The 15,496-nt window shown below is 39.5% G+C and overlaps 1 protein-coding gene across 1 annotated transcript in view; it reads left to right on the plus strand.

The window, feature by feature from the left end:
• The window catches only part of PLCE1 (phospholipase C epsilon 1), a 307,719-nt gene that overhangs the window by 222,818 nt on the left and 69,405 nt on the right, over positions 1–15,496 (plus strand). The window contains exons 5-7 of the mRNA XM_054572876.1: positions 2,694–2,839; positions 7,862–8,120; positions 9,674–9,879. Coding sequence (XP_054428851.1) covers positions 2,694–2,839; positions 7,862–8,120; positions 9,674–9,879 — 611 coding nt within the window. The remainder of the gene's footprint in view (positions 1–2,693; positions 2,840–7,861; positions 8,121–9,673; positions 9,880–15,496) is intronic.

Consider the following 15,496-nt stretch of genomic DNA (forward strand, 5'->3'; position numbering starts at 1 on the left):
ATTAATGCCTATGAAGTTATGAATGCATTATGCTGCCGTAAGTATTGTTGCCGAAGTCTGTAAGCAGATGTTGGGGTGTGTGTGTGTTTATGATAACAGTGCTTACATAATCTCAACAGCCAGGCCCTGGGGACTCACACTTGGAAACGGAACAGTTGGTTTAAATTAGGTTTCCATGTGAAATACGGTATCGCTATTTTTTTCCTAGCATTGTGGGAAAGTATATGGAAAATCATTTGACTGATAGGAAATAAATCTGGATGCTTGATCAGGATTGAGGCACGTGGTGGTCTGCGCCTGCTCTGTGAAACAGTACTCTCTAGGGAAAATGAGTTAACCCTTTCAGACCACTGGACTGTTAAATCACAGTGTGATACCAAAATAGCTTTAAAGAACCACAGCTTTCCAGAGACATGATTTGCCATCAATTTCAACAAAAAAAGGAGCTAAAGCCACAGAAAGATCTACCCAGAAGCCTCAAAAATTTATACATTGGGTGTCTTTGAGGAACCATTTTAACTCTCCATGATTTCATTTTTATTTGTAAGGAGATGGGTTTGAATTTCTGGCTCAAAGAGTTGATGATTTTATGATCCTAACTGTTTGCTGGTGGTTCCCCACAGCAGGATAGGGCTCATAGAAACTGGACAGAAGCATCAAGGGACACTCAGTCTCTTTTGGCAAAATAATTTCCTTCTCTAGAGAGCCTGTTAACCAGGTGACCAGGTGAAGGGACAGGCATGGAGAGGGTGAGCAAGGGCTTGCTTATCACTGCAGGAGAGGGATTGGCTCTGCAAGTCCCAGAGGGATCTGTGTGCTCCAAGCAGTCCTAGGAGACTGGAATGAATGGTTATCTTTTTCCCAAGACGCTCTAAATTCCTTGCAGGATGACCTGACCAGAGCTTATCCTAGGGGTCTGATGCCAAATCGTTCTCCTGATGTTGCATGAGGACCCAGTAAAGTCCAGAGCATGTACAGAGCAGAGGAACATGCTCAGACCCCTTTGGGCTGGGCCCAGGGGTGGACAGTGGCCCATTATATTTTTCCTTCAGCTGATTCTGGCTGGTACCAAAACACAACCCTGTTTTATCACTGAAACTCCCTGTTGCTACTATTCCCCTATTTTTTCCTGTATAAGGGAGAGGAAAAAAATATTCAGCATCAGTCTCTTCTGTTCTGCTTTGTTCATTTCTTTAACCATCTTTTAGTACTCCTCTCAGTATCTTTTCCTTTTATTACAGCTCTGTCCTCTTACTGAGTGCTTAGAAGAACCTAACCAATGCCAATTTGAAAGAAACTCACCCTTTATCAGATGAACGAGCACCACCATACTGGGTTTTAACATCAACAAGAATTGTGACCTCAGAAAGTCACTTCTCCCATGAGCCATAGATTCCTGATCTGGAAAATGGGGTTGAACTGCCCTCTGTGGTTGCTACCAACAATAAATGCCTTCCATTCCTATCAATTTACAGCAGTGTGCTATGCACATTGAACTCTTTTTTTCCTGCTCTTGTTGTGAGTCACCATGAACTCTGTGCTCAGGCCTCATTCTCACTCAAGCCAAGGAAGTGAGTTGCCTCCCCCATTTCAACACTGTTGCTGAACCAAGTGCAATGGATGGTCCATGTGGGAATGAGACAAGAGCTTTGGTTTGTTAAAAACTTATCAGTCCAGACATTATCCTGGATGGAGAAAGTATCTTAAGTGAATGCTAGCATCCAAGCACCGAAATAAAGGTAGCAGCAAAATAATCTTAGAGATTAAGCAGAGGATTTCGAGGCTGCATATCATAAAGAGGGTCTTAATATTAGGTTATTATTAAATATCGTACTCCAGTCTATGTCGTAGAAAAAACAAACAAACAAACAAATCACATAAGAACAAATTAAGCCCAGAGCTAGATAACATTAGAGTTTGTATATACACATTAGGCATTTAATGAGTGGTTAATAGTGCTCCCTCTGGGTTACACACCGAAGTTTAAATTCAGACTTTGCCATCTCTTTCTTGGGGACCTTGAGCAAGTCTCTCAGGCCTTGAGTTCCTCAGTTTTCTCCTCTATAAAATGAGGATAATAATAGTCCCTGACTCTTAAGATATTGTGAGAGATAAATGAGTTAACATATGTAAATGCTTAGAACAGTTCCTGGCACATAGTAAGTGCTATGTAAGCATTTGTTCTTCTCATAGTTGTTTAATCATTTGAGGAGCATAATAGACAATGCATTTGTAAAAGATAGTTCAAAATGTATATTTTTGTATTTTTTTCATTTGATATTATATATTTTACTACTGATAAGTGTCTTCATTTATGGGCTAAGTGCATTGATTGCCTTCAATCTTGCTGTCCATCGGTAAAATATATTTAAATAATTATCCTTAGGCCTTATTTTCTTATAGCTTCATAGAATTTTATAGATCAAGAGGGATTTATGAATTACCTTTCATCCTCCTTATTTGTAAAATGAAGGTAAAGGATACAGAGGTTAAGTGACTTTGCCAGAATCTCATTGGAACTTTAGTGACATGTCACTTTAGTCTCTTGGCTGAGTCCTTTATTTTCTAATACTAAACTGATTTTTTTTTTAAAAAGAAAAAAAAGAAAACAAGTTTCTTTGTGAAAAAAAAAAAAAAATCGATCAAATTTCCAGGACATAGTTTCAGTCAATGCCCCTCTCTGCATTTTCCAGGTGAGTTCCTGGGTGACGTGGCTGATCCTCACGGCAGGCTCCATGGAGGAGAAGCGGGAAGTCTTCTCATATTTGGTGCATGTGGCCAAATGCTGTTGGAACATGGGCAACTACAACACTGTCATGGAGTTCTTGGCCGGCCTCAGGTATCTGGGCACAGTTTCCTCTTACTAGTTGAATGGCACTGAACTAATTGCCCTGGTAACCACATTTACCCAAAATAGGCAATTGGTCATGACTATCAATACAAATTATTCCATTAAGTACCCCTTGTTCTTGAGTGATTTCTTTAGTCTTTTATAACTTGAAAAGGAGTTTATATATTATTGATTTTGGGAATCTCTGCCTTTTGGTTGGAGATTGTTTTAAGTATACGGAGAAAATGCATTATCCACTGGTAGCACCACAAGTCCTGCCCCTCTAGGATGCTGCAGAATTCAGCCCCCGTGGGCCATTCACAGCCCCCGTTAGCCATGTCTGCTCTGATCCCGCGCTCTTGGCAAGCTGAGTGAAATTACCTGGTTGCATAACTCCATCAACCCCATCACTGACCCCTCTCTTCCCCTTTCTACCCTGTAAACTCCACTGTTTCTCTTCCCAGCTCTGCTTATGAATTGCCCAAGCACTGTAAGCTCCCAACCATTGACTGCCTTAGTAACAACTTTGATAAGATGCATTCAATAATTATAGTTCTCATTTTTATTGAACACTACTATGTGTCAAGTATTGGACTAAGCATGTTTCATACATTACATTTTTTAATTCTCGGAAGAATTTTTTGATGTAGATAGATACCATTATTATTACCACTGTATACAAAAGAAGAAACTAATGTTAGCAGAAATTAAGTCATTCACTCCAGGTCACCTGACGTGGCTGGGACCTGAAAGCAGGCAGCCCTCATTTCAGAGCCCATGCCCTTCACCTCTGTGATATTCTGCTCTTACACCTTCTCCATCAAGCTAATAGTAAGGTTGCCATTCTGTCAATCAAGCCTTTCCTGCTCTGTTCCCTTTCAGCCTCAGTTACCTGGTGTGAAGTAACTGCCCCTTACTCTTATGGGAGGCAGTGTGTTGTGAGGAAGAAGAACCTGAGTTGGCAAGTCAGAATAACAAGTAATCAAATCCTGATTCCCCATAAAATAGCTGTGTGATCTGAGTGAGTTACTTGACCTCACTGAGCCTCAATTACTTAATCTGTAAAATGGGAATAATAATAAAAAGTACCTACCTCTTGACATAGGATTTAGTGAGATAGTACAAAGTATTTAGCAGGTATGTCTGGCATACAGTAAGGCTCCATAAAGAGAACTGCCATTGTTGTTATTGTCTGACATTCACCTTCCCAATGAGAGTTCTGACTATAAATAGATCTAGCTTTTTGACATTGTCAAGATTTTTCTTTGATTCTCCAGTGATGGGATTCAGATTTGGGGGAGGAAAGGAAAATTCTCAGAGCTGGACCTTTTTTTTTTTTTTTTTTGTCCTTTTGAACCTTCTTAACTAAGAATAAATTCATGTCATTGACATTTAAAATGGTCATACAAATGTACCAGGCATGGCTCAAAAGAAGGAAAAAGTAGAAAAATATACTGGGAAAACAGGAAGCAATATATGTAGTTCTCTTTGTGATAGATTCTCTTCAAAGAACTTGTTACTTTTTTAAAAAAAGAAAAGAAAACAATGGTTATATTATGATAAAGTAGTTCTATTTTAATGATGCTTATCCTTCTGTGTTTGGCACGTTGGTGCTCTCTGTGGGCTAGGACCTCACTTTCTTCTGGATGTCACTGTCCTCACAGCATGGTGGCTGGCTCCCTCCAACGTGAGTGACTCAAGAGAGCAAGGCAGGAACTGTAGTGCTTTTTATGTCCTAGTTCAGACGCCATTAACTGTCACTTCTGCCATATTGTACTGGTCACGTAGGACCTGCACTGGTCTGTTGTGGGTGGGACTGCATTGCACCAGGAGGTATGGATCACTGGGGGACAACTTGGAGCCGGACTGCCACATGCCCTGTATTAGAGACTCTCCTGGTCAAGAATGGCCTCAGAATGACCCATGGAGGCCTTGGTGAATGTGACCTTTGGACACAACTTAATGTGAATTCAAAATCCAAAAAGGCCATAGAGCCCAGTGATCCTGTCTTATATGAGGAATAATCTCAAACCAGCCTACACCTCTCCCCGGATCCCTGTGTATTTTGTCTTATACCCCAGATCCACTGCCATCTAGTTTCATGCTCCTGTGTTTCACTTAGAACTGAACTGATTTTTACAAAAAGATGGATTAAAGTATCAGGTTTAGTAATTCTTTTGCTAGAAAAACATACACAGGAAATGTTTCTAGATGTTTCTATGATGGAATGATGGTAGAGGCAGAGCCAATGTATGCACCTTCAGGCTTGAAAATATTTAGATTATAAGTAATTAATTATATCAAGATAACTAAAGGTTTTTTTAAGCAGTTAGATAGAAAGAGGGAGCAACCTTATTGTTAAATGACTTTGGTTTTTTAATTGTACATTTTGCTTCCTCAAACTAAATCCTCAGCTATTTTTAAGGAAACAATGATAAGTAAAAAGATTCACATACAACAATATTTATTCAATCACGGTGTCAGTTTAATAACCCAAATGAACAAAAAGAGGAAAATGAAGGAACTAATATGATACATCTGTACACTGGAATGTTATTTAGCCACCAAAAATAATGTTTATGAAACATTTTTAATATTATTAGAAAACAAGTATCATACAATACATAAAAATATGTGGTAATGAAGCTGCCTCTACTTAATAGCCTCAGCAATATTTATAAATCAAAATGTATAAAATATTTATAACAGACAGGCACAAATAGAATAATTACTGGAAGGAAATATAACTAATGTCTGTGGATGGTGGGACTGTGGGTGGATTTTCTATATTTTTGGTATTTCCCAGATTTCCTATAATGAGCACCTTTATAATAAAAAAAAAGAAGTAAAAGTTTTAAAATAGTGTCAATTCTCAATCTATAAAAAAAGATAATTGATCTCTGCTGAGGTTTGTCTTTTGCTCCAAAATGTAACTTAGCTATCTATTACTCACAGAAAGAATAATAATCAAATAATGAGAACTGTGTCTCATTCATTTATTCACTTTGCTTATTTATTCCTCCTTTTTATTCCCAAAATAAGGCCAGCCCATAAGAAATCAGTTACAGGACTACCAGAATTTAATGGGGTGAAATGAGAAAACTGTTTTATTTTTCTGACCTCACTGTGTTTCAAAGCTGCCTAATTGGCCCTCCGTCCCTTGGCTACGGATTCTACCTTGGAAGAGCCTATAACTTTCCCAGGCACTTGTGTGGTTCATAAGCTGTCTTGTTCTACTGTGCTCAGGGGTGTGAATGAATCTCAAAAACACATACAGCTGTGCAAAAAAGCAGGTTGTTTAGGAGTGCCTACAGTGTGACACCACTTATGTACAGTTTATAAAACATAAATTGCTTGGGGATATGTACACATGGTGGGAAAGTATAAAGACCCGCTAGGGAACAAGATCACTCAAGTCACAGCTGTGGTCCCCTTTGGCCAGGGAGGGAGGCACATGCTCACGGAGGAACCCACTGGGGCCTCAGCCATATTATTAATGTTTTATTTTTTTAAACTGGGAGGTTGGTGTGTGGGTGTTTGTCATATGGTACTTTGTCTTTCAGTATCTTTTACAGTACATAATGAATTTTTAATCCCATCTGATATAAATCAAAACTTCAGCCTCTTGTCCAGTTTAAAGCTTTGCCCTTTCCCCACATTTCACAGCCCAGCCTGTGCCAGAAACCTTCAGTCAGGTGGGAAGAAAGGGTTTGTCTCTTCTCTCCCTCTGCTTCCAATTCAGGGTCCCTGCAGGAAAAGTGAGCAGGAGAGGAAAAAGGAAGGAAGGAAGGAGGGGTAGAGGAAGCAGAGTTCTTACTTGACTGGACCAGTTGTAATCTGGGTTAGATGTTTCACGTGTGGGGTGCTCTGGGTGTTTCTTTGTAGTTATGTCCGCTAACTTCTCCCTCCCTCCTGTCCTATATATATACCTCCCAGTTCACCCTCCATCTCCCAGGGCCAGTTCTGGAGGTCCCTCCATCCCAGACTCTTTCCTCTAGAGTTACCTCATTTGTCAGGCAGGCCCTTCCAGATAGCTCAAGTCCAAGTGCCTGTCACAGTGTTCACTCCGGACTCACAGGAAACACTCAGCATTTTGCCTTCTCAGATTTGCAAATGCAGACACACCCTCTGGAACTTTCTCCACGTTGCCATTGGGTAGCTCCAGGCTGCCTCTCACTTCAGACTTTCCCACGAAAGAGTTACACACCAGTCTCTGTGATCAACACACTGCCCAGGACACAGGTCCACCTCTACAAAGAGTTCACTCGAAGCCCCCCGGACTTTGGGCGATTTCCTCCTTCTCGTAGTGCGCTGGCAGTACTCCCGCCTGGCTACCCGTCCCAGTTCCTCTGTAGCAGCTGATGGAGGCTGAAAGGCCACTGAAGGCAGAGCAGTTTCAGTGGCCCTTGTGGCAGCCTGGTGTCTCTCTTTAGAAGGTGGGGACAATGTCACCTCTTATTCTTATCAGCTGTTTCAAAATAGGAAAGTCCTATTTAACATCCTTTTATGCAAATAATACTTCAAAATAGAGACCCTTAGGGCGGGCCAGTGGCTTAACTCAAAGCTGGATTCAGTAAAAGCAAAGAAGCTAAAGCAGGTTTCCTGTGTGTCACTGAGGGACTGGAGTCATCCAGGGATAACATTTAAAAGATCGAGAGGAGTGGGTGGACTGCGTCTTCTGCAGGCATCCCTCCATAAATATTTGTACAAACCATATTACTCACTAGGTTTCCCATTTGGCTATGGCTGCTAGGAAAGCTCAAACCCAAGTTCAGTGCCCACCTTCCAAAATTAACTCCTTCCACGTGTGTTTTTGTTTGTATCTGTCCTATTTAATTTTGTGTTTCAATTTATAAAAGTAATATGAAACATTATTTGAGAAAAGTAAGAGGGGATATGGAACCTAAATAAATATTAAAACAGAGAAAACTTAGGCAAAAACAATAAATTTCTATAGAATTTAGGCTATTTACTGTAAACCATAGTATTTCTCCCTCAATCCGAAAAAAAAATGTCATTTACTTGCAATAGGTCAAGAAAAGTTTTAAAGATGTGGCAGTTTATGGACCAGTCTGACCTGGAGACCATGAGGAGCCTGAAGGACGCCATGGCTCAGCACGAGTCTTCCTGCGAGTACAGGAAGGTGGTGACGCGGGCGCTGCACATCCCCGGTTGTAAGGTGGTTCCATTCTGCGGGGTGTTTCTGAAGGAGCTCTGTGAAGTACTAGATGGAGCCTCTGGCCTCGTGAAGCTCTGCCCAAGATACAATTCCCAAGAGGAAACTCTAGAGGTGAGGCCATCCAAAAATCCTTGTGATCCGGAGAGTCCCTGTTGTTCCCTGGGTCATCACTTACTGAAATGAGGAGAGATAGCTTAGCAAACCCGGGTATCCGTTGTTACTGTTGTGTTGGATTACTGTTGGGTCCTCAAAAGTTCCAGAGAAAAGAATGCCAGATAGCGCTGTTTGAGGCTTAATGTGGTTAGGATAGCTTTAATGGGACAATGTGAAGGTACGAGTGGAAATGGGTGTTGTTTTCTGATTTTATTTCTTTTTAAAGATTTTTAAGATTGATGGTGTTTTCTTTTATTGGGTGGGAATGTCTTCTTGCAGGAACAAAAGAAGTCAAGTAAAAGTATTAATTTTTCTGAATCGGCAGAAGAAAAAATGTGGGGAAATCAACAAGGCCTTCCTCTCACCCTTTGTGGGGAGGGGGGAGGGGGGTGGCAGGCAGTGCTGGAGAAGCTGGTGCCTCTTTTAAAGACAGGCTCCAGGCTCCTGACCACGGCTGCCTCAGTTGTCTCAGGCCCAGGGCTTCTTGTTCCAGACTCCCAGAGGAAAAAGGACTGTATGAGCTTTTGCCCCAGGGCGTTGGGCACTAGAGAGGATGGACATTGAGAGACTCGAAGAAGATAAGGAAACCTCCCTGTATGGGGTTTATAAATGAAGGGAGGGAGTAAACGGGGGGGGAACTTTATGGTGAATTTTGAGGACTCCCATACTTGGAAGTTCCACACCCAAACCTAGGGTCATTGTCACTATGGTGGTTGTGCCCACTACTGATCTTATACACATGCAGTCACACACATATACTCTTTCTCGGGGGCATTGGAAAGACTCTTCTAAAACTGCAGCCCCTTCTGTGTCATGTGGGAACAAAGGCATCACCCGGTATCAGGGAGACTTCAGAGCCCCTGATGGATGGTTACAGGCAACACTAGCAGCTTGCATCTCTCCAGCTTATATAAGGGGAATGAAAGTGCAAGAAAGGAAGGAGCAAGCTGAAAGCCAGTCGCCCATGCTGCACCCGCACCAGCTCCCTCATGCTTCCGAAGGAGGTGATGGGAGAAACTTCCTGGCCACATGCAGACAATGAGAGCTTAAACATTACCAGGGAGCCTCCAGGCTGCCATAGGACACACGGGAAATAAAACAAAACATCACCTTTCTGGGTGATTGTTATCTGGTTCCATAGTACAGTATACTTGTTCATAGTTTTTCTTAATTCTCACTGCAAGGATAAAATAACCCTGCCCTTCCTCTGTAAAGTGGCTAATCTCCCCAGGGAACCTTGGAATAATATTGTTCTTTGTGTTTTCAATTCGAAGTGGAGTGTTGGTTCCTAGAGGGACTAAAGTTGTCTTAGTGAAAACAAGAGTAAGTTTTGATATTTTATGTGGTGAAAGGAAAAAATGTTTTTCCTGGAGGTTCTTTCCCCCCCTAACCCCCAAAAGTAGGCACAAATACCATTATTTATGACTATTATGATTTCATTTCCTTAGCAGAGTAGGTTATTTAGACATATTATATAAAGTCGCAATAACTCTCGATGTATTTTTCTGTAGTTTGTAGCCGACTACAGTGGACAAGATAATTTTTTACAACGCGTGGGACAAAATGGCTTAAAGAATTCGGAGAAAGAGTCCACCGTTAACAGCATCTTTCAGGTCATCAGGAGCTGCAGTCGAAGTCTGGAGACAGAGGAAGAGGACAGCGCCAGTGAAGGGAACAGCTCTAGGAAAAACTCCTTGAAGGATAAAGCTCGATGCCAGTAAGTTTTACATTTTAACAGGAGGGAGGCTGCTCGTTGCTGCTTTTTCCCACTTCAGTTGGTTTTGGATAGACACCTAATAAAAACACAGCACCTTTGTCAGTAAGCCATGCTTCTTTATCTTCAGACTTTATCAATTCTGAATTAGAATTTATCTTTTTAATTTGACTGCCTTATTCTAAAATTACTTCTTATAATTTAACTTCTTGCCATTGGTTAGCTCTATAAAGGAAACTAGGTAGGGTATATCCTGCCACTTCTAAAAATTCAACCAATAAAATTTCGGGATTAGAACCATGATCTCTTACTTATTTCATAGCTTCTATAAAAAATGGTTTTTAGTAATCACTGAGTGGAACACAGGGGCAGGTATTAACATATTTGTAAATGAAATGTAGTGATTTAGTAGGCATAGAGTGAGACCTAGATCAGTATTTTTAGCAGCTTCCCCCAACCTCTGGGTGATCCTGGATAGTCAGGGATCTCTCACTTTCAGAAACTCGGCTCTGTTAGGTGGGAGCCTCAGCTTTGCAAATATTTATTTGTTCCAGTTGCTGTTTATCCACAGACATTGCAATCCAGTCAGATGTGCTTACCCACAACAAAATGGAAAAATCAGAAACCAGTGTTTTTGGGCATGTGTTGCTTCTCTTCAAGGCCATCACTTACATTCAAGCTCAGCTAAAATAGCGGTGCCTGGCCCAGTGGGAGGAATCATTTAGCGCCTCCAAAACTATTAGGTCTACTGGCTTGGACATTTTTCACCGTGAAAGGTTTTATTTCTAGTCAGCATTCACGAGTCAGACCTTGCAGTCCTTATACATGCATGTATGCAAGACATTGCTATTTGTTCTGCAGAGCCTTCCCTGATTGTTTTCTCTGTGTATGACCCTACTATGGCAGGGGTGACCGTGGACAGTCAGACAGTTTGCAGAAATAATTTCTTTGGAATTGGAGTATTAGATACTTAGAATTGGTGGTGAACAGAAATGAGTGTCTTGTATCTGAATTTCTAATGCTAGTATGTTTTAAGGAGGTAAACCTGTAGTCCAAATTTCTCTGAAGTATATAGTATTAGTGTACCATGCAGGATAGCGGGGAGTAGGGAGAGCCATCTATAAATAAGCATGTGTCTGCACAAGAAGCATCTCATAGCCATTTAAGTCCTTAACCTTTATCTACCTCTATTTACGTATCTATATAGGTATCTATATATATCTACCTCTTTCCACAAAAGATTTTGTAGATGCTTATGGGAGCAAATATAAATATTTGAAGATACTAAGGAAATTAAGTTGGGGAAAAAATAGTACAGAAGTGTATAACTCTACAGTCTTTACAGTGACTGAATTTTATTCTGGGATTCCTAGTGGCCAAAGGAAAGAAGTAATCATGATTTATTACAAGTTTCACAATATTTGTAAGAAAAATCAAACAGATGTTTGGGATAATAAACCTTTTCTTCATTCTGAGGTATGGCCCAAATCCCTTCCTTAAATCCTACTATAAGGGAAACATCATCCCCAAATAGATAAAATAATGAGTTTCATATGGCTCTTTTTTATAACAACCTCTACTTGTTTGGAGGGGTGGAGTGTTAATTAAAAGTGTCAACCTTTCCAAAATACTTTTAGGAGTATTACCTTTGGTTGAGCCTCAGAGACCTATCACCTGAGCTTTCCCTTTTACCACCTTTTCCTTTTTGCTGTGGGTTCCTTCAAGAGATAATTTTTTTTACCTGATCCTGTCACCTCATAAAATTCTTATTTCCAGGTTTTTGCTTATGCTCCCATCCTCTTCCTAATCATTTTATCATCTACATCCTAAGAACATTTCTCTTCCACTTCCCCTTTTCCAGACCCTGCTTCTAAGCACTCTTAGAGGAGAAAAAAAAAAAAGCACAAAAATGCAAATATTTCTTTTACACAACCTGTGAAGCCATATTGAAATGCTCACGTTGAAACCTGTGTGTCGGTACCAATAATACGCTCCTTACCCCACGTGACTGCTACTCTGAGATGAAGCACTAAACACATGAGGTGGGAGTGAGGTGGGTGTTTAACAGAATTCACCGAAACCAGATCTCTTTCCAGGACCTGGGAACCCATTCCTGATCCAGAACCTCATAGCGACTTTATAAATACAGTTCTGACAATAATAATATTAGTAATATTTAACATGTTCTTATTTATTGAGAGCCACTTTTAAGGAAACACTGGCCTAATATTTTACACATGTTAAATTATTTAGTCCTCACAACAGTTCCATTTTACTCAGACTCTCACGTCCAGCAGGGCTAAGACTTAATGTCCAGCTGACTGGCTCTGAAGTCCACACACCACCCAGATATAATTTAGAAGCTGCCTGTCATTGAGGGAAGTGCTAGGTTAATTAAAAGAAAGAATTTGCCAGAGGCGGGTCTAAAACTCTGGATTTTATTACAGGGAACAGCTGTAGTTAGTCTTTTGGAAAACGTGTACATTTTCTTCCATCTTACGAAATTAATTTAGGCTTATCACTTGATGAATTATGCTCCTGTAATCATATTAACTTTGTAGGAAGTAATTAACAATTATTAAGAAAATACATATGTCCCCTAATATAATATTTTCATCAGAGAACATTAGAAAAATGTTTATCTATCAATTTATGGTTTCTAACTGAAGGATGCTACAGAACCGCTTCTGGGATCAGGTGCAAACTTCCCTTCTCTTTTTATTCCTTAAAACACATGACCTAAGTTTGACAAGGTAGTTTCTTCACTGGGAAACCACATATTTGACATTAGATTACTGTTATTTGGTTTCTAAATAAATCTTTAAGTTCCATCTTATTCCTTTTTGTAAACCCACAGAAACTTGTCTCCTGAGAGGATCTGGCACAGAATGCATAAAATTCACTATATGATCCAAGAGATAAAACTACTGGTTTCCTTCTTGAAAGGAACTTATTTCTTTACCAAGAGTTGTCCATTTTTTCTGGGCATTAGTCCCTGGAAGAATGCTTTTCAATGGAATTATTAACACTAAGCATTAGTTCGTGTTTTAAAATAGAAACTGATGCTACAAAAGACAGTGTCTGTTCTCTCCCAGCTCACATCATCTCTGAGCAACAGAAACAGGCTCCAGGAAAGCCTTATAATTTTTCTTTCCAGACACTATTTTTTTTAATGGTTGTAGTTTTTTGTTTTGGGGTTTTTTTTTAAGTGAAAAATACTTGATTTAGTTCAGAACTCAAAATAAACAGAATTTGGGAAACACCGTTTTTCTTGCTAAATTAAAATCAGAAGTTCTATGTCCAGATTAACATATGTTGTATCTCATGGGTACTGACACTCACCAATTGAAATCTTTTTGTACTTAAAAAAAAAAAAAAAAAAAAAGTATGACATGGAGAATGTGGAAGTGATTCCAAAGAAAGGAAATAAAAAGATTAAAGGGCTTGGATATGACCTAAAGGAAGCCCCTCTAAAGGAACAGCTGTTCTGGTTTAGCTTCGGGAAAGGAAGTGGGAAAGAAGTAGAAGGGATGAAACCTCAGTCTTCCTATATTAATCATAGTGGTATACTTTACTGAGCCAGGTGTTGTACTGAGTGCTTTACAACTATTATCTTATTTGAGCTTCACCATTAATCTCTGAAATGGGTATTGTCTTTTTGCCATTAACAGATAGGTAAAGTTGAGTGATTTGACCAGGTCACACAGCAAATAGGTGGTAGAGTTGCACATTAAACCCAGGGTGGTTCTAGAGGGCATGTTCCTAATCACCATGCTATATGTAGGAAGCACGGGCATAAGTATTATATCTATGAGGGCATAAGTATTGGTTTTCCATTGTTACTACGAACAGTTTCAGAAGGATGGAACTAAGTTAGATGCAAAGGACTTTTTTTCTTTCTTTCTTCACTTTTTTATGTTGAAATGGAACATTAAGTGCATAAAATAGAATGTATTTTTGTACATAGCAACCAGATCTTGACTTCTACTAACATTCGTCAATAAAAGAAAACAAAGCTCCTTGGAGAAATGGTTGATTCTAGGACTGGGGTAGGAAATACACAAGATGAGCCTGGAACATCTTGTTTTGCCAGAAAGTAAAGAAGTGCTAAACATACACACACACACAGACACACACAATAGTGGGGTTATAGCAAAAGCACACAAGAGCCAACTGCAAAAGCTCCCATGGCCAATTTGGGCAACACAATAAAGTAGCATTAGATTATAACTCAAAGAATTAAATAAATTTTCCTGAATTCATATATATATATAAACGATAAACAAACAAATGAGGGAGAAGAGATAAATCTCCCATGCAGAATTCCAAATAACTTACTAGATACTTTGCCTTCTGGGAGATAGAACATAACTCCTTACTCCTTAATTGTGGGCTGCACCTGGAGACTTCCTTCCAAAGAGGACAGTGTAGCAAGGAGGCTTTTTAAAAAGTCACTTTACAGTGACACATGACCAATACTACCTCAGCCAGGTCAATATCAACAGGGGTAAGTCATGTTGACACTGTGTTCCCTGGATACAATGTGATCAAAACGGTACTCTTCCTCTGTGGCCTTCCTGCCCAGAACCTCAAACCCTAGTCTAATTATAAGAAAAAATATCAGGCAAATTCTAATTGAGGGGCATTTGTCTACAAAATACCTGACCAGTGCTCCTCAAACTGTCAAGATCAACAAAAACAAGGTAAGTTTGCTAAACTGTCATGTCTAAGAAGAGCCTACAGAAACAGGACAACAATTGTAAATGTAATGTGGTGTCCTGGATGGAGTCCTGGAACAGAAAGAGGACATAAGTAAAAAACTAAGGAAATCTAAATAAAGCATGGACTTGCATAAATAATAGTGTATCAATATTGGATGGTGAATTGTGTCAAATATACCATCCTAAAATAAGGTGTTAAAAATAGAGAAAAGTGGATGTGGAGTATACTATCTTTGCAATTTTCTACATATTTAACACTATTTTAAATTTAAAATCTTTTTTAAACTAATGCATTTGGATAATTATCAAGTGAATGTGTGCATAACTACCATCCAGTGTGAAAACATTGCCAGCACCCATGAAACCCTTTTTTTTCCTTCTTAATTTTGTCACCTATTTTCTTCCTAGAGGAAAATTCACTGCTGTAAATTTTGTGATAGTGCATCCTACTTTTCTTTATAATTTTACCACTGTTATGCATTTCTACATAATATAGTTTTTCCTGGTTTAGAAATTTGCATGTACATAAATTTACATGTACATAAATATAGTATTTATTCTTGTGTTCCTTGCTTAAGATTTGTTTATGTAGTTGCATATGGTTAGCTATTGTATGTTATTTTCATTGCTGTGAAGAATTACTTTTTTTGAATATATCACATTTTATTTATACATTTTATTGTTCCTGGACATTTGGGTTGTTTCCAGTGTTTCCTGTATGGATTATCTGAAAAGGATATTTTGACCATCAGCTCTGTGAGACCTCCTGTAGGTTTCTTTTCTTTTTTAAGAATATCTCTTTGTGTGAGGCAAGGAGGAAGAACCTGCTGTTTGAAAGCAGGAGTGGGATCTTGCTCAGGGACTAGGATCTAGACCAGGTCCAAGAAGCCCAGTGCTGC

The sequence above is a fragment of the Pteronotus mesoamericanus genome, unplaced genomic scaffold, assembly GCF_021234165.1.
Source record: "Pteronotus mesoamericanus isolate MK-2021 breed Mesoamerican mustached bat unplaced genomic scaffold, CSHL_Meso_final contig_24, whole genome shotgun sequence".
Lineage (NCBI taxonomy): Eukaryota > Metazoa > Chordata > Mammalia > Chiroptera > Mormoopidae > Pteronotus > Pteronotus mesoamericanus.